This window comes from Mus musculus, chromosome 13 (genome assembly GCF_000001635.26).
Source record: "Mus musculus strain C57BL/6J chromosome 13, GRCm38.p6 C57BL/6J".
In the NCBI taxonomy this organism is placed as follows: Eukaryota; Metazoa; Chordata; class Mammalia; order Rodentia; family Muridae; genus Mus; species Mus musculus.
The window spans coordinates 92,338,389-92,357,306 of record NC_000079.6 but is presented as its reverse complement, the minus strand read 5'-3'; the positions used below and the strand labels follow the sequence as shown (position 1 = coordinate 92,357,306).

Here is an 18,918-nt window from a genome sequence, read left to right as displayed (position 1 = left end):
ATGGAGGAGGGTTCCTGAGGCCCCTCCAGTAGGTATTGGTGTTGATGGCTGCTGGGAGATGGAGAGCCCATCTTCTGGTCTGGACTGATTGTAGATTGCTCACATCCTAGTCAATGGCCACACACAGGGTTATTAATAACAAGTAGAACATGACTTAGGGAAGGAGAAGGGGACTCAGGGGGAGTGAGAAGGTAAATGGATACAACCAACATAAACTGGGTAAAAATATAAAGCTTTTATATTTTTGTGTAACCCATATGCACAGGCCAGGCAGTGTGACTGGGTGTCTTTATCTATCTTCTTGAGACAAGTTTTCTCACTGAACCTGGAGCCCACAAATTGGCTACAGAGCAAGCCCCAGAGATCTTTCTGTCTGTGCCTCCCTAATGCTGGTATTACAAATGTGCCACTGTGTCCAGCTTTTTATTCGGGTAGTAGGATTTGAACTCAGAGTAGACTGTGTTAAGATGGCATCTGCAGCTCTTCTTTGGCACTGCCTACAAGGTGGCTGCCATCTGTTTTGCTGCATCATGGCTGTTCGCCGGCCTCTGGTGAAGCCCAAGATCATCAAAAAGAGGACCAAGAAGTTCATCAGACACCAGTCAGACTGATACGTGAAAATTAAGGGAAACTGGAAACCCAGAGGCACTGACAGCGGGGTACAGAGAAGATTCAAGGGCCAGATCCTGATGACCAACATTGGTTACAGGAACAACAAGAAAGCCAAGCACATGCTGCCTAGCGGCTCTAGAACTTTCTGGTCCACAATGGCAAGGAGCTGGAGGTGCAGCTGATGTGTAACAAATCTTGCTGTGCTGAGATTGCTCACAGTGTGCCCTCTAAGAACTGAGGAGTCATCGTAGAAAGAGCAGCACAGCTGGCCATCAGACTCATTAATCCCAACGCCAGGCTACTCAGTAGAGAACATGAATAGGTGGCTTGTGTGCATGTTTTGTGCCACGCCCCCAAGATGGCATTTGTCAACCTGTCTACACAGTGACCTACTATGTTCTCTACTAATGTTCAACATCTACACTGCTGACTTCTTTTTCCCATCAGCTCTGCCCTCCTCTCCTACAATGATAAGCAATAAGCAAACATGTCTGTTAGGAAGAATTACAGCGAATGTCCTTACAATCACAAGTAATGGGAAACTGCCTTATAATTATTGCACACCACTCCCCATTCTTTTAAAGTCAGTCACCCAGACTGCCTCACTGAAGACCACAGCCTTCATCCCACCGTGTCTTCCTAAAGCCAACAGATTTAAATTATTTTTAGCCTCTTCTCCCCTGCATTTTTCTCCATTTACTCAAGTCTTCTGTCTTTCAGTAACAATTCTAAATACCGGCTCAGGTCTCTATTCAAAGTGCTAAATTTTGCTGCCGATTCTGCCCAGTTATATTCGAGCTATATGCACTTGCTAACAAAATTTCAAACATAGAGTATTCTAAGAGGATGTTTAATAAAATCTGGGAATCGCACAAAAATTTCTAGCAAGAAACAGAGATCCCAGATTCCCAGGGGAGACTTTCTACTCATACCTCTACCATGTAAATCTTGCTTCAAGCAAACATAATTCTCATGACTTAATTACTCTACATTACCTTCCACTGAAGAGGTTGTGGTCATTCTTTGGAAGTACTTGAACTCGTTCCTGAAAGTTAGAGAAACAGTTAACCCGTCATGTATGCTCAGGCTCCATTCAGCGACGAAAGGTGCAAGTCCGGTGTGGGTGTGGGGGGTGGTGTTGCTGCCCGCTCAAGGACAGGACTTTGCTCCCGGCCAGGGAGCCTGTGAGCAAAGGCTGGCACAGCAGGGGGATCACCGCGGGAACCGGTAGCTTGGTCTCTGGCTGAGGCCGGTAGGCCTACCGCTCACGCCCGTCCCGCGCGTCCAAGCCAAGTGCATGACCCTACTCAGTGAACCGCCTCAGTTTCCCGAGCCCAGCCCGGCCAATACCTGAGCGGAGGCCAGGGTAGGTCTCCGTTCTTGCCAATCCCCATATTTTGGGACACGGCGACGATGCAGTTCAATGGTCGAACCATGATGGCAGCGGGGATAAAATCCTACCAGCCTTCACGCTAGGATTGCCGTCAAGTTTGGCGCGAAATCGCAGCCCTGAGCTGTGTACCACTTGCGCAGCTTAGGCCCCGCCCCCACCAAGGCCCGCCGCGCATCCTATTTGTGCAGCTAAGGCTCCGCCCCTACCAAGGCCCGCCGCGCATCCTATTTGTGCAGCTAAGGCCCCGCCCCCACCAAGGCCCGCCGCGCATTCTATTTGTGTAGCTAAGGCTCCGCCCCCAAGGCCGGTCCCGCACAGGTTGAGGCGTGCGCGCGCGCAGGCGCGAGAAAGTGCGGCCGCGCGCTCGCGCTCCTAGCAGGCCGGCTCTTCTGCACACTGCAATGCCCCGCGGGAAATCCGCGTCGGGAGGCTCTACTGCCGCCGGCCCAGGCCCGGGGAGGCAAACGGTTCTAAGCCGGTTCTTCAGGTCTGCGGGAAGCCTAAGATCCAGCGCGTCCTCCACGGAGCCAGCAGAGAAGGTAAAGTACGGCTCCGCGGCGCCCCTAGCGTCCACCTAGGCGAAGGCCGTCCCGGGCGGGTTCTGTCTGGGACGGGGCGGAGCTAGAGGGCGGGGTGGGGCCGGACCGCTAGGGGCGGGGTCAGGGTGGGGCGGGTGCGTAGCCGTCGTGGCCGGAAGCGGAGGCCTTATGGAGAGCTTATTAATGGTGGGTAGGGCTAAGGGGCGGGGCCAGGGAAGGCTTAAGGTGGCGGCTTCTTCTGGTCCTTGTTTTAGTTGACTTTTTTACCCGACCAGCGGTAATAGATTTGAGGTCTTGGTGCTTCCAGTCGGTAGCCGGAACCCGAGCCAGAAACTTCTATCGTGGTGAATGGCGAGGACTGGCCGGCCGGCCCAGGATGCGTTTTTTAACCTCTGTTCTTCATTCTTTCCTTTACATTTTCCCTACTGTATTGATGGTTGAAGAGGAGCTTTATTTACATATGCTTGCTTGGCTGACTAGAAGAAAGCTGTCATTAAGGCTAGTTTCTCAGAATTCAAAACCATGTGCTCTGTCTTTCTGATCCCCGTGCCAGAATATCGTTTTACTGTACAGATTTCCAGTGTAAGCATTTAGATGGATGAAGTTTCTGTACATGCTTATAGTTGGCTACTTCCTGTTGCTTGCAGCCCATCAGATAGTTCAAAGCAAAGCAAAGAGAAACAAAACCAAAACCCCATCGTGATACTGCCACAAACACAGGCCCAAGGATGTTTCCCACACTAGCTGGCAATGTGTCACACTTGTTCAGGGTGAGTTAAGGCCTCGGTCATTTCCCAGACTGAAGATGTAGAAGGTGATTGTAACGGGCATCTCCTGTATTTTACTGCAGTTGCAAATCAGTTTAAGAATCTTAACCCATTTCATTTATATTTCTTTCCAATACTGACTAATGCTCTACTCTCTCTTTTTAAGGCTTTTTTTTTATTTCTGTACATTCACTAAGATTCATTTTGCACTCACCACTGAGAGGATATTAGGCAAAAGTTTTAAGTTTTTCATAGATTATCTGCCAACAGATAGTCTCAGGACATCTTTTAATAGTGAATGGAAGCTTTGAAACAGGAAATACATTGGTCGTTTATTACTCCTCTTCCTTCTATAATTTTGCATTTTGAAAATAGATTTTTTAAAATTGATCTTGTAGAAGTATTTTATTTAACATATGAGTAGGAAAGTAGAGAATTCCACATAATTTTAGTAGAATGTGAGGTAATGAGAGACTGTTCCTGCCAGTTTCTGTCTCTGATGGCAAAAACAGTCACCCCCAACAGCCTTTTCAGAGTAAAAAGTAGAGTGGCAGGCAGGAACTTACTATCATTCTGCAGCAAGGTTAAATAACTCCAGAGACTTCAAGCTTTAGAATAGTGTTAATACACCATTTCCAACCTTCCCGATACAGGTGACAGAAGGTGACAGCAGGAAGAGGTCACTGGGAAATGGTGGGCCCACTAAGAAAAAAGCAAGGAAAGTTCCAGAGAAGGAGGAAGAAAACATCTCAGTAGCAGCTCACCACCCTGGTGAGTGCCAGAGACTAAGTATTCTCAGCTGCTGGCTTCCCCAGAAGGCAGAGGGGATCATGGGAGTGCTGAGCTTTGTTTTCCTGTGTAGGGAAGGAGCCCTGCTGCTCCTCAGCTGCTGGTTGAGAGGCTAGGCCCACAGAGGAGCTCAGTTCTCTTAGTAGTTCTTCCAACTTTCTCTTTTGTTCACTATTGCTGTATTTTTTAAAAAGTGTGTATGTGTGTTTTGCGAGTGTGTGTGTGTGTGTGTGTTGTGAGTGTAGATGCCTGCATAGGCACGAGGCATGTAATCCTCTGAGAGCTGGAGTCACAGGTGGTTATCAGCCATCTGATGTGGTTGCTGGCAATTCAGGTTCTCTGATGGAAGGGTGGTATGTGCACTAACCACTGGACAATCTCTCCTGCCATGTTATGTTTTAAATCTTGGTTATAAAGATGAAACATTTGCTAATGATCTATTTATCACATTTATTTGTGTGTGTCATAGTACATAGGTAAAAGAGGTCAGAGGACAATTTGCATGAGTTATTTCTCTCCTTACGTTGTGTGAGTTCTGGCTTTGAACTCAGCTTCTAAGACTTGTTGGTAAGCACTCTTACCTAGGAAGCTCTCTTCCAGTCCCCAATGAGCCTTTGCTGCTGTTGTTGTTGGAGACAGGGTTTCTCTATATAGCCCTGGCTATTCTGTAGACCAGGCTGGCCTCGAACTCAGAAATCCACCTGCCTTTGCCTCTTAAGTGCTGGGAGTAAAGGTGTGCGCCACCTTTCCCTGCCCCAGCGAGCCTTCTTATTATCTATCTTAACTCTTTCATGTTTGACTTCAAGAGCTGTACTGGTGAACAGAGCCTCTTCATGACCTATACCTCTAACCCTGCTCATGACCATCTTGTCTCCTGCATCTACCATTTTGACTTTTTCATCCCTTTTATTTCTGCATCCAGTCAGCTTTGGCTCTTATCATTTTCCTGGGATAGTTTATAACCAGAAATTCTGCATATTACACCTTTCCAGAGAAGTCTCTAGTCCGTGCTGAGTGGGAGAAAGGCTCTCAGAGCTTGAAGGGTGAGAAGAATGTAGGCTCAGTTTACTTTGAATCAGTTCTTTTTATTTCAGAGCTTTCCAGACTCCATGGTGGCCCCATTCTGAGACTTAAGCATTTTGTGTTGCCAATTGAATTGGCTTTTTGCTTTTCTAAGGATTGGGTGTGACTCTTGTGTACTGAATTAGTGACTATACATCAGTTCCCTGTCTAGCTTCATATACCTGGCCTGTCTGTCATTATACGCAAAGAAACAAGAAGCAGAGTTCCACTAGAGTTCTGCTTTTTAAAATTAAAATTGCACTGCTTATTCTTTTATTGTGTGTTTATTGTGTGTGTGTGTGTGTGTGTGTGTGTGCGCGCGCGCGCGCATCTGTGCATGGGAGCCATATATGTGTAGAGGTCAGAGCATAGCTCGAAGGAGTTGGCTTTCTCCCCCCATCTTGTTGTTTCTGGTCATCACAGAACATAGGTCATCAACTTGGTGACACCATTCCTGCAGAGCCATCTTGCCAGCCTCTTTGACTATACTTCTCTGTGGATTTCATCAGTGAATGAAATTATATGTATGCTTAAATGGGTCATCTTTACCTTGAACATGGTGTTCTTTATCACATTATAGCTAGGTGCATTGCTCCAATGGGAATGTCCTTCTGAAAAATTCTATGCAAGTTATGAATTGTCCTAGTGAAGCCAAAATACTATTGGTGTGTTTTTTTCTTCATATTTCCCAAGAGGCAAAGAAATGTCTGAGGCCCAGGATTGTTTTAAAGTCCCTGGAAAAGTTGAAAGAATTCTGCTGTGATTCTGCCCTCCCTCAAAACAGAGTCCAGACAGAAGCTCTTCGGGAGAGACTTGAAGTTCTGCCAAGGTGTACTGATTTTGAAGATATCACTCTGCAACGTGCAAAGAATGCGGTTTTGTCCGAAGATTCCAAATCTCAGGCTAATCAGAAAGTATGTAACTGCTGCGTAGGTGAATAACTAGTCACCTGGGTTCTGAAGTACTTTTCGCTTCTTTGAGGTTACACAGGAAAATAAATGGTTTCCATATCCAGTCATCCTTGCTAGATGAGAGAACATTTGTGTCTTAGCTTTTCTTGCTTCTTTTCAGCATTTAAGAGTTTTACTTTTATTTGGGGGAGAGTAGTTGGTTTTGTATTAAGACACAACACCTACAGGCAGTCCTGCTGTACTGTGTGGGTTAGGAACATTCATGTGGGGTTGCTTCTCATTGGCAGTTTACATATTTTGCATGGGGAATCCCAGTGGGCATCATATACGTGGTTTTTTCAGTTGAAGGCTTGGCAGATACAGTCAGTTCAGAGGTAAAGCAAATGAGTATAGGCTTTATATAGATGGTGACCAGCTCTGCATTGCAACAATGTTGCGAACTCGAAGTAACCAGACAGAAGTTTCCCTGGAAGCCAGGGAACTAAGTGGATGTTATTACAGGCAATAGGCCATTGCTGTTGTATTTTCTTTGAGACAGGGTCTCACATACAACCCTGGCTGCCCTTGAACTAACAGGGACCTATCAACCTCTGTCTTCTAAGTGCTGGGGCTAAGCTAAAGGTGTTGGACACCTTACCTGGATTGATGAGCTGGTGGGGGTCATAGGATGCAAGTGAGTGGTTAAAAGCTACCATATTGTGGGGCAGTCAGTGCAGAGCCAGCAGCACCAGGGCTCGTGACAGGTTTCCTGAATTCACAGTTGAGTTCACTGTGCTGGCTCTAGGGATATAAAAGCATAATAGGTCTGAGAAATATTTCTGTCTTCATAGTTTTAAAAATTGTTTAATATCAATTTGTTAGTATCACACTGATAAATTTTTGGGGGGAGGAAGTCTATCTTATTCCATAAATGTGTACTTTTTCTAAAAATGTAGTTTTTGTGAATGGGAATTAAATTTTATGTTATATAGCATCCTTGGATTTATATAAAACCATAAAAACAAAAGGGAAAAATCTCATAAAAATTAAAGATAATTGTATTCTGATTCAATAAACCACATTTCTCTTGCCACGAGTCTGCACTTCTTCTTTTGGAGGCTTGTTTGTGGACTAATGGCCTTTCTTTTGCTGAGATGAACTGTCTGACAAAATCAGTTTAAGGACAGCTTTATTTTAGCGCACAGTTTGAGGGTCTGGTCCATCAGAGGGAAGGCAGGTGCAGGGCGTGAGACACATCTGCAGTCTTCCCTAGTCAGGAGCAGGTGAGGGCCAGTGCTCCGCTCTCTTCCTCCTGTCATTTAGCATATGGGATGCTGCTGCCGTGTTCAAGGCTGGCCGCCTTCCCAGTTACTGAGTGAGGGGAGCACATTGCAGCTTGATTATTGAGATGAGTTGAGTCTCTTTGGAAGGTTACTGTCTATCAGTGTGTTTCCTGAAAGTGCCCTGGACAAGTGTTGCTCGATCCTGTCCAACACTTCTGGGAATAAATACCAAGATATTAATTGATTTTCAAAATAAAAAATGTAAAGCATATAGAACGTTAAACTATTTAGACTTTCAGTCTAGTTATTTATAGAGTTTACTTTGGCTTTCTACTTTGGTTTCTTTAATTTTTAAAGTTATCATAGAGAGTAATTGTTTTCCTTTTCATCTTGATATCACATGTCATTTTCACTTGTACCCCTTCCCCCACTGCTCTCTCTGTGTTTTTTTTATTTTGTGTTTATTTTATTTTGGAAAAGTTTTCAGACCTGTAGATAAATTGCCCTCAGAATGCCTTTAGAAACCGTTCTGTGTTGTCACCCAGTGTTAGCTTTGTGCCAAACTTGCCTTTATTCTGAGAACTCAACAGTTCAGTTGGTGCTTTCTAAACTGTATACATCTTTTGGTTTCTAGGACAGTCAATTTGGACCCTGCCCTGAAGTTTTCCAGAAGACTTCCGATTGTAAACCTTTTAACAAGCGATCCAAGAGCGTCTATACACCGTTAGAACTGCAGTACTTAGATATGAAGCAGCAGCATAAAGACGCAGTTTTGTGTGTGGAGTGTGGTTACAAGTACAGATTCTTTGGGGAAGATGCAGAAGTAAGTTATTCTTTCTTTGCCTTCCGTTTTCTTTTTCTCACAGGGTCATGCGATGCTCCCTGCATTGGCTTTGAACTTCTGATCCTGCTCAGCCTCGACACCCCCAAGTTCTGAGATTAAAGGTGTTCACGACTAGGTCTGCTTACAAGTTGTGTTTCCAAGCACTAACTGATACTTTTCTTATGTAGCCATAGACTCTTTTAATAGATCTTATTTTCTGTCTTAAAATATTTTATTTATGTAACCTGTGTGTATATGTGTGCTGTGTGTCTGTGTGTGTGTGTGTGTGTGTGTGTTTGCTGGCTCACTGTATGTCAACTTGACACAGCTGAAATCTTCAGAGAGGAGGGCGCCTCAATTGAGAAAGTGCCTCCATAAGATCAGTCTGTATCAAGCTTATAGGGCATTTTATTAATTAATTTAATTATGAAATTTTTAGCTGGGCAGTACTCAGGAGGCAGAGGCAGGCAAATCTTTGAGTTTGAAGCCAGCCTGGTCTACAGAGTGAGTTCCAGGTAGCTAGGGCTACACAGAGAAACCCTATCTTAAATGCCACCTCCCCAATTTTTTGTAATTAATTTTGTAATTAATGGAGGAGGGCCTAGCTCAGGTGGTCCTGGGTGTAGAAGAAAGCAGGCTGAGAAAGCCACAATGAGCAAGCCAGTGAACAGCATGCCTCAGTGCAGTCTTCCTTGCTACCAGGTTCCTGCTTTGTATGAGTTTCTCTTACACGCGTTCTCGCGACCGGCCAGGAAGAACGCAGCAAACCGGAATCTTCTGTGGCAAAAGCTTTATTGCTTACATCTTCAGGAGCCAGAGAGCAAGAGAGCAAGAGAGAGCAAGAAAGCAAGAAAAAGAACAAGAACAAGAAAGCAAGAGCAAGAAAAAGAATGGCAAAACCCCGTCCCTTTTAAGGAGAATTATCCTCCGCCTAGGACGTATTACTCCCTGATTGGCTGCAGCCCATCGGCCCAGTTGTCATCACGAGAAAGGCAGAACACATGGCGGGAAAACTGCCCCTGCACGTGTGCAGATTATGTTTACTACTTAGAACACAGCTGTCAGCGCCATCTTATAATGGCGAATGTGAGGGCGGTTCCTCACAAGTTTCTGCCTTGACTTTCTTCAGTGATGGACTATGATATGGAAGTAAAGGGCAAATTAGCTCTTTCCTCCACAGCTTTCTTTGGTCAATAGTGTTTCATCATAGTCGTGTGACCCCTAACTGAGACAAGATGCTCTGTAGCATCGGAAAGGCGTGTTTCCTCTGTATAAATGGACACACCACCTAAGAAGCCCTGTAGTGGCTTCTACTTGTCAGGTATTTAGCTGGTCAATTTACATAACAATGTCTTGTTCCATTATACTCTCAGGCTCTTACTAGAGGGAAGACTGAACATTTTAAGGCTTTGGAAACATTTGTGTATTATGAGGATATTGAAGAAGAACAGTTGTGTTTTTGGGATTTAGATATACAGATGTTGGCTCTGAAGTCACCCTGTTGGAGGTGCCCAAAGTAGATGAAACCATATGTGTTATACAGGGGATATCTTTTAAACATTTTATGATGATTATGTATTTAGAGAAATAAATGTCAGAGCCTACATGTATGCGACATGATGAACTGTTTAAAAAATGAACAAACCTTGGACAGGAAGCCTTGAATAGACATTATTGACATGCCTTGTATCTACACTTTTTAGATTGCTGCCCGGGAACTCAATATTTATTGCCACTTAGACCACAACTTTATGACTGCAAGCATACCTACCCACAGACTGTTCGTGCATGTCCGCCGACTTGTGGCCAAAGGGTACAAGGTTAGCTTTGGCTTTGATTTGTGGGAACGGAATTGGGATTCTCTTCTAGAGAGTGAAATCATGTCTTATGAAGTGGTATTAGCCTTAGATCTTGGGATTATGGGAAATTAATATGCATTATAGTTATTAGCATTGTGTCTGTATTTCTTTCTTTCTTTTTCTTTTTTTTTTTCTGAACCAGAGTCTAAGTTGTAAAGCCCAGGATGGGCTTGAACTCATACTCACTCACAGTCCTCCAAGCGCTGGGCACATAGGCGTGCTCTACCGTGCCAGCCCTGGAGTGTCCGCCACTGCAGTGTGTTTCTTCCTTTATCTACTTGCCAGTTGCTTGGGGTTCTTTCTGCTCTACATCTGGACATGGAGGATGTTTCCTTATTTTCATTGCTTCAGAAAGAACATTTTAACAGTTTGAAACTTTGTTAAAAAAAAACAGTGGTTCACTGGATTTGGCAGTAAGTGTGTCTTATTTTTGTTGAAGGTGGGAGTTGTGAAGCAAACTGAAACTGCCGCATTAAAGGCCATCGGAGACAATAAAAGTTCTGTCTTCTCCCGGAAATTGACCGCTCTTTATACGAAATCCACACTTATTGGTGAAGATATCCTTTTAGGATAGAAGCTTCCTCTTTCTTGTTGTAGGGGGGGATTTGCTTTAAAATGACAAATTTAACTGAACAGTTTTTCCTTTTCTCTAATGACAGTGTGCTTGCTGAGTTGTTCAGGCACTCCTCTGTGGTGGGTGTGTCACCGAGGAGAGGGCGGGTATGTGTCCATTGTCACAGTGAGAGCAGAGTACATTGTACTTTAATAGCAAGAAAAAGAAATGAGAGCAATCAACCATCCCCTTGTGGGGGCGTGTTAGGTGTCCAGGGCTTTGCTGGCTCCGCAGAAGCTTGCTAACATGAGACCTGAAAGGAACTTCCTGACTTCATGTGAAAACAACTCCAGAGGCGAAATTAAGACACAATTAAATGTGAGATTGTCTTCATTAATTGACGTCATAAACAAATTATTGAAATGGGTAGTTGGTTGAAATTTTCTCTTGCAGGCTTCAGTGTGTACAATCATTATACCAAAGTTTATCATTGCTCATAAATTCTTTTTGTTAGTTGAAGCAAAGTAACTTCAAAAGCATAATAATAAGATTCTTAGTTTTTTGTTCTGAGATACAGTCTCACTGTGTATTACAGGCTGGTCTTGAATTTCTTCTTAAGCCTTTCTGGTTGGGATTATCCTTGTCTGGGCAACATACTGGACCCATTATTTTATGAAGTGAAATATTTATTTAGAAGATAAGAACAAGGTGCAATTAAAAAGATTTACTAGATAGTAAGTCAAGTCTCTCTTTTTTTAATTTTTTCTTTTATTAAAAATAGATTTCAAATCCACATCTTTTCTGTTTCTTTTAGAAAGGAAACAGGCATCTAATAAATTATAATAAAATCAACTACAAATGATAAAGCAAAGACAAAAAAATTAGAATAGGACAAAACTAAACAACAAAAACTCCCAGAGAAGAAGCAACAGAAACACATACAGACGCAGAGGCGCACACCAATAGCTCACACAGGAATCCCACAAAAACCCAGCTGGAAGCTTTATTGCTTATATACTCAAAAGACTGTAAAATTAAGATAAACAAATTGCTACTTCCAAAGATGTGGTTGCGTTTGTCTTGTTGGCCGTCTGCTGCTGGGCATGGGGCATGCTACCCTTACGAGTGGTTGGCTTCCCCAGTGGGACTGCATGGAGAAAACAGGATGATTTTGTCCAGCATAAGCTTTTACCCTTGAGAATTTTGGTTAATGGGATTCATTTTTTACGTGTCTGAGCATGCACACTCCTATATGTAAATGTATGCCTCTGTTTAATATGTTAAAATTCTCTTGATGTTTCTAGAGTCCTAGGCACTTTAGAGACGGGCATTTATGTATGCTCTTTGAGTGTGTGTCCTTTGCTTTGTGTAGCATTGCTGGGTTGTTAAGGAGTCAAGTGCCACGGTCGACCCAGCAAAATGGGTTCATTTTTGGGCTCCCACATGGTTGCAGGTGCACCTCTAGCCCCTTTGGAATTGAGAAGATAATAGTTACCTGTCCTTGTACCTGTTATAGTTCAGCGAAGAGACGCCATGCAACTGTGACTGTCCTTGGAAGAATGCTGCGTGAGGAAATAACCCTTTATCACTTAGTGGGCATGAAGCAGCATGGGATTTTTCTTTAATCATTACTACATGTGAATCCTCTCATCAGGCTGGATGATTCTGTAAATATCGATGAGGTAATGACAGATACATCTACCAACTATCTTCTGTGTATCTACGAAGAAAAGGAGAACATTAAAGACAAAAAGAAGGGGAACCTTTCCGTTGGTATCGTGGTAAGTCCTTGGAAGGTGAGAGTGAGTGGTGGGTGTTCGTGGTACCTCGTGTGCCAACGTTGTCGTGAGCGGTACGTCATGAGGATTTGGAAGTGCTCCCAGGGACCTTACTAGGAAAGCATTTCCCTCACAACAGTACCCATCAAGTAATTAGTTGCGGTTTTCTTTTCTGGTTACTTGGCCCTCTGTGCTGGTGGGTGGTTCAGATTGTTCAGACTATGTGCCATTGAAAATGGTGGCAGTGATGGGCGTTCAGGGGGACAGGGACCTGATAGCACGACAAAATGCTTTACCCAGCATGCGCATGGCTAGCAAAGGGCTCCAGAGATGTCCTCTAACGTGTGGTCTAATGGGAGCGGTTACGTGGCTAATTAGATTCTGAGGGATGGAGAGTTAAGGGAGACAATTAAGTGGCCGGTGCAGGACAGCAAACTAAAGTAATACAGAGATATGTCCACCCCGTCTTCCGGTCAGTGTGATTTAGGAGCTGTAGCAGTACTAATTTTGCATTCTGCCCACTCTTGAGCAGATTTATCCACTTACAGGTCTAAGACTGTGCCCCTCAGGAGTATTAGACTCCCTTATAACCACTCTTTGTGCTTTGTCAATATCTACAGTCAGTGACCAGCGTTAACAAACATTCCTAAAGCATCAGGGTCTTCCGTGTACCGTTTAATACATTATTCATACCACACAACTGTGCTAACCTGACATTTGCTTAGCCAGTAAGCTCTTCTCTCGGGGAGTTAGCAAGACTGTGAGAGTGGGGGAGGCTGAAATGAATGTTTCCCCCATGAGATATACTTTCTATTTAATTGTAGACAGTTGGCCCCATCTACAAACAGTAAGGCCATTTGCTCATCGGCGTTAGCATATGTACCGTGCTGTTGTAAATCTACCTGGAGCTCAGACTGAATGGTCGCACAGGAGACACAGGCCCTGCTCTAGCATCTAGCAGTAGCATCCTGCCACTGCCAAGGCTGGCTGTAGCGGCTGAGCAGGGATATGAACAGTTGGAGCAGTGGTCATTGACCCTAAGTGGTTCTGGCTCTCATCGTTGACTTCAGCAGTCTCTTTTCTGGCTCACGGTGGGTGTCCTGAGCTCTGGGCCAAGGCTGCACTTGCCATTGAGCTCTGGAATCTTTTCTTTGAATTCTGGTTTGACCACCTCCAACTTTATGTACAAAGGAAGCCTACTATGTAAGTGTTTTGAATTGTTTTGTTCCCTGTTTTATATACAAATTAAAAATTTGTTTTTCTGTTTATTTGCTGGGCACACTATGAGGATCGGGGTCACACATGTACCATGGTCATGCCTGCAGAGATTAGAGGACACTTCATGAGAATCAGTTCTTTCTACCCCGTGAGGATGAAACAGAGGTCACCAGGCTTGGTAGCCACCCCTGTATCGGCTGGGGCATGTTGCTGGCCTGAATGTGACATTTATTTATATGCTTTAGATCTTTGATTGCAGTGCTCTTTAATCTTATGACCCACATGTACTCACCCCTCTGTTGCTGGACACATTAGGGGGCTTGGTAATTTTTGCCTCTGTAAAGAATATGGTAGGTACTTTTTGCATCTTATGCATATACCCAAGCTCTCATGAGTGTATACCTGGGAGGAATTGCTGATGTAAACACTGCTGGCATTTTCTCCTTTCCTCAATGATGCCTGGCTCGGAAGTGGCTGTCACTTAGTTGATTGCATTAACAATATAAAGATTTGTGACACTTGTGGCTTTTCATTAGTGCAAACTGTCCTTTTCTCTTCATCTCTGAGGTGTCAGTGGTAGAGAGAGTGCAGCCTGGGGAGTAGCCGCAGATCCATCATTTTATTGCTTTCAGACTTTGGTTAAGCAACTGTACTAAGTTCTTCAACTCTTCCAAACCTTGGCCCCTTTCAGGTTTTCTTACGTTGTCACACTGGGGTGACAGGTAGTCTTGGCTGTTTTACTGGAAACTAGATGGGTTTCATTCATTGTGTTATGTTTGATTTCTGCTATGTAAGAACTAGACTGTGTTGCTTGTATGCAATCAGTTTGGTTACTGGCTCTTTGTCCTGATAACTTGCTTTCTGTACAGGGCGAAGCTGATGCCCAGGAACGCTTGAAGACTTGGCACTGTCAAGTCCACCAGGTCCCACCCTGTACTCAGTGTGTCTCATGAAACTCCCACTTAAGCCTATTGCATTAATTAATTAATTAATTCTGTGTATACATGGCAAATGTGTGGCGCCCAGAAGACTATACTGGGTGTAGGTTCTTTCCTTCTACCATGTAAATCCTGTGGAGATCCCACTCAGGTCCTTAGGCTCAGTAGCAAGACCTTTTGACCTATTGAGTCCTCTCACCAGCCCTCAGCCCCTTTTAGATGCCTGTGACTCTAACTTACATCAGAGTCTTAAAAGGCAGATGGATTTTCACTTTAAAAGCTGAGCGCATTTTGGGGAGCCTGTCATTAAGTAGGACCGTGCTTGTGATGTGTCGGTGCAGCTGGGATGCTTTCTGTGTTCCGTGCTATGATGCTTACTGTTGCTTCCAGGGAGTGCAGCCCGCAACTGGCGAGGTTGTGTTTGACTGCTTCCAGGACTCTGCTTCCAGACTGGAGCTGGAGACTCGCATATCAAGCCTGCAGCCTGTGGAATTACTGCTTCCCTCCGACCTGTCTGTGCCAACAGAGATGCTCATCCAAAGAGCCACCAATGTCAGGTGAGGAATGATCTTGTTCACACTGGAGTGACTTCCCAAACCAATGCTTATTCTTACAGAAATTACTTATGGTAATTATATCCTAATGACAGAGTGTTTTTGTTTTGTTTTCCCCGAGTCAGAGCTTCTCTGTGTAGTCCTGGCTGTCCTGGAATTTGCTTTGTAGACCAGGCTGGCCTTGGACTCACAGAGATTCATCTGCTTTTCCTCCCAAGTGCTGAGATTAAAGGTGAGCACCACTACCCTGGCTCCAATAATAGAGTTTTTAAAAGGAAAAAACTGTATAGGACTATAAATGACAGTCATTCTAAAGGGATTTATCATATTACTTAATTATATTGTTTAAAGATTTATGAATATATTCTACAGGTAATCTAGAACTTATTTCTTTAAATGTCTGTATAATTTCTGTGCTGCGAGTTTCTCTTCAGCATGGGAGGGACCGAGGAGTTTTATTTACTAGGCCTTATATCACAGCACTTATTTTGAAGCAAGTAGAGGAGAAGATGCATGTGTGAGACTGGACACGCCTTGCTGGATTCTCAATGCATGCCGTGTTAGCTCTACAGGCAGGTGCCTCTGTGGAAGAGTGAGAGAAGGGCAGGGAGCATGGGTAGGCCTGTGTGCCATCTACATGAAGGAAGGGATGACAAGCCACTGACTAAATCAAACTGATTTAAAGTCAGGCCTTGATTTTACAGTTTGTTTTTCTGATGATAGCACTAATATGCACTTACTTAGAAGAATTAAGAATTACAAAAAGAAAGATAAAATAAATCCAGTTCCACAAATACAGAAGTAACTGCACTTTGGTGTTTTATTTCTTTATAAGTATTACTTTTTTATTTGTAAACTTAGGTTCATGTAGCAAATATAGCTTTGTACCTGTATTTAGCTTAACAATTCCCTGTTTTCTCATGGGAAATTTCAGACACATGAATGTAGACATTTCAGAAGAGACTAAGGGAGCATTAGTGTAGTGAGACACCACCAGTCCATCCGCCAGTGCCTACCTGCCCCAGGCCGGAGCCAGTCCCGGTCAGCCACACCCTTCTTTCCCTGGGGTGCTTATCTTGAAGCAAATTTTAGTGACTACTGCTTGTCTCCTTTTGTCTGCTAATATTTCAGTAAACACTTCAAAAACATGATGTGTCTGACATTTGTTGTAGAGTGGACCGCGATGTGTCTGCTGCTTTCGGTTGTGTTTACAGTTTTGTTGCTCAGGTGGTGCGGTAGCATCTGCAGACGCGTTTGTGTGCATTCTGAATTCCTTCCCGAATTTCTGAGTCAGAAGTTAGAAACATTTATACAAATTGTGGTTGCTTGCTAAATTGATAGATAATACTGGTCCAGGGGCTTCATGAACTCTTTGGAACATTTACAGGGATTATCTGAATAATCTTTATTATTTCTATTATAGGTTGAAAACTGTAAGAAAATTGAAAACCCCTTTTTTGTTCTTGATTCTCTTCTGTGTTCAACATTGACCAGTTAAAAGTCTAACAGTTCATTTATGAGGGGTGCTGATGCTGGAGAGCTTAAAGTTGAATAAATTCTTAGACTTTTAAAAGAAATTCCTAAGTGTAAGAACATTTACTGTGTTTCATGCCTTTAATATTGTTTATTTTCCTTCATAACCAAGTGTATATTTAATTAATTTAGATTAATCTAGAATTTGGTCATTTTAATCATTGTGTTAGATTTCTGTTTTCTAATTATTTTTATAAAAATTAATAAAAGTTAAAGTAAACAAGAAGAAAGCCAAACCCTGTCTGTGCAGAAGCAGACAGTGACACGATGCGATTTGTTTGGCAAGGAACTTTGCCTGATGGCATCCTCGTGCTCACGTCAGATGAGGGTCAGAAGCCTGGGTTTGGCATGCTGGAGATGCTGGCTGACTGGGACTCAGGAATCTAACGACTTCAGGCCATCTTAGTGTATTTCTCTAGCTAGCATTCCTGGTTTATAATTCTGCTCACGCTTACTGACCAAGTAAGCCTCCATTCCTGGTCAATTTTCTTTCTGTACCTTTTGCTCATGAAGAGTGGAGAATTAAGCCTATGTCTCTATGAGAACCTGTACCTAATTTATGTCTATAGAGAACAAGGTGGTAGATTTTCAGACGTCACAAGGTCGTAGGTTGGATGGAAATCTGTCTCTTTGCCTTAGTGACTTTGAGTAATCAATTAGACTATCTTGTCTTCCTGTGTCCTTGTTGTATAAAATACAGGAAGTAAGAGTGCTCACTATAAAGATGAGTTGTAAAGATAATATGCATAAAGTTTCTAGGATAGGGCCTGGCCAAGAAAACTCACTACTCAGGGAAAATAATTGTCTTAGTTCCTCTTCTGTTGCATGATAAAGTACCTTGTTCAAGGTACTTTATAGAAAGAAGGATTTACGTGGGCTTATGGTTCCAGAGGGTTAGAGTCCTTGATGGCAAGAGCAGGAGGCTGAGGGCTCACACTTGAAACACAAAGCACAAAACAGTGAACTGGAATCAAGGCCTTGAAATGTCAGAACCTGCTCCCATGACACACCTTCCCAAACAGCCACCAACTGGGGACCAAGTGTTCCAGTGCTGGAGACTGAGGCCTCTCATTTACACCACCACAAACATGTAGCCATTTCCCCTTTACTATTGCGGCTCCCTGCTTACTGGTTTTTTGGGTGGCAGGATGCGGTTCAGGATACATGTATATATTGTTTTCTTTTTAAATTTAAGTTGTCATGTGGCCCAGGCTGGCCTCCAGCTCCCTGTGTATCTGAGGGGTGCCCGATCTTCCTGCCTCCTCTTCCTGGATGCTGGGGTTACAGCTGCACCACACCCGCCTCCCTTAGTCTCTCCTGGAACATCTATTAGAGTACATTGTGCCTTCTTTTTCTTCTCTTTGCACATTTCTTTTAGGATGTAGTTTCTCGACTACTGTTAGGTTTCTTTTGTTAGTTTTGATCCTTGATATTTATTTATTTTTCAAGAAATAATCTTACAACTCCTTTAAAACATTTAACAATTATATTTTAATTCAAGGTGGAAGGGGGTCAGTGGGTCAAATGATCGATCGCTGTGCAAGTGTGCAGATCTGAGTTCAGCTTGTGAGCACCCACGCGGGAAGCTGTGTGTGACAGTGAATCCCATCATCCTAGTGTGGGGCAGGAGGTGGGAGCTCGCAGGGCTCCTCAGAGGACCCTGCTGTTGGTGCTGACCCTTGATTCTTGTGTGTGCACACTTGGGAGCACCCTAGCCCTAGAGACGGGTGAGCTGGAGACTTGCCAAGGACCTTGCAAGAAAAGTAAACACATTTTTTTTTTTTTCCCCCAGACAGGGTTTCTCTGTGTAGCCCTGGCTGTCCTGGAACTCACTTTGTAGACCAGGCTGGCTTTGAACTCAGAGATCCGCCTGCCTCTGCCTCCCAAGTGCTGGGATTAAAGGCGTGCGCCACCACGCCTGGCAAGTAAACACATTTTAAGTAACATATTTGATTCGCTATTTCTACTTGTTGTTTTTAGTGAAGTATTTGGACCAATTAAGTCCCTGTGCTTTTGGTAACATCCTATTATTTTTATAATTTGAAAGATCTTTTCTCATCTTGAGAGCACTTTGTAGTTTTACCTATGTTTTATTTTTACCAAAATCTTTTTAAAATTTTATTTGTAGTACTCAATTATTATTATTATTATTTTTTTTTATGGTTTTTCAAGACAGGGTTTCTCTGTATAGCCCTGGCTGTCCTGGGACTCACTTTGTAGACCAGGCTGGCCTGGAACTCAGAAATCCACCTGCCTCTGCCTCCCAAGTGTGTAGTGCTCAATTTTAAATTTACATTTTCTTTATTTCATCGTATGAGGTGAGTTCC

At 43.5% G+C, this 18,918-nt stretch overlaps 2 protein-coding genes and 1 pseudogene across 8 annotated transcripts in view; 2 read left to right on the top strand and 1 right to left on the bottom strand.

Annotated features, from left to right (window-relative positions):
* The window catches only part of Dhfr (dihydrofolate reductase), a 34,271-nt gene extending 31,747 nt beyond the window's left edge, over positions 1–2,524 (bottom strand). Inside the window, exons 1-2 of the mRNA NM_010049.3 lie at positions 1,963–2,524; positions 1,608–1,657 (exon numbers count right to left, since the gene is read on the bottom strand). Coding sequence (NP_034179.1) covers positions 1,608–1,657; positions 1,963–2,048 — 136 coding nt within the window. The 5' untranslated portion in view covers positions 2,049–2,524. The remainder of the gene's footprint in view (positions 1–1,607; positions 1,658–1,962) is intronic.
* On the top strand, positions 482–957 carry Gm19308 (predicted gene, 19308; annotated as a pseudogene).
* Msh3 (mutS homolog 3) overlaps positions 2,303–18,918 on the top strand; it is a 143,127-nt gene continuing 126,511 nt past the window's right edge. For 2 of the 7 annotated variants that reach the window (NM_001311120.1, NM_010829.2), the window contains exons 1-8: positions 2,304–2,544; positions 3,965–4,082; positions 5,856–6,076; positions 7,970–8,158; positions 9,862–9,978; positions 10,457–10,574; positions 12,206–12,351; positions 14,895–15,061. In NM_001311120.1, the coding sequence (NP_001298049.1) occupies positions 2,407–2,544; positions 3,965–4,082; positions 5,856–6,076; positions 7,970–8,158; positions 9,862–9,978; positions 10,457–10,574; positions 12,206–12,351; positions 14,895–15,061 (1,214 nt within the window). In that variant the 5' untranslated portion in view covers positions 2,304–2,406. Of the gene's footprint in view, positions 2,545–3,964; positions 4,083–5,855; positions 6,077–7,969; positions 8,159–9,861; positions 9,979–10,456; positions 11,305–12,086; positions 12,352–14,894; positions 15,062–18,918 lie in introns of all 7 variants that reach the window. The other 5 variants (XM_006517547.3, XM_006517542.2, XM_017315413.2 and 2 more) reach the window with 5 other exon arrangements.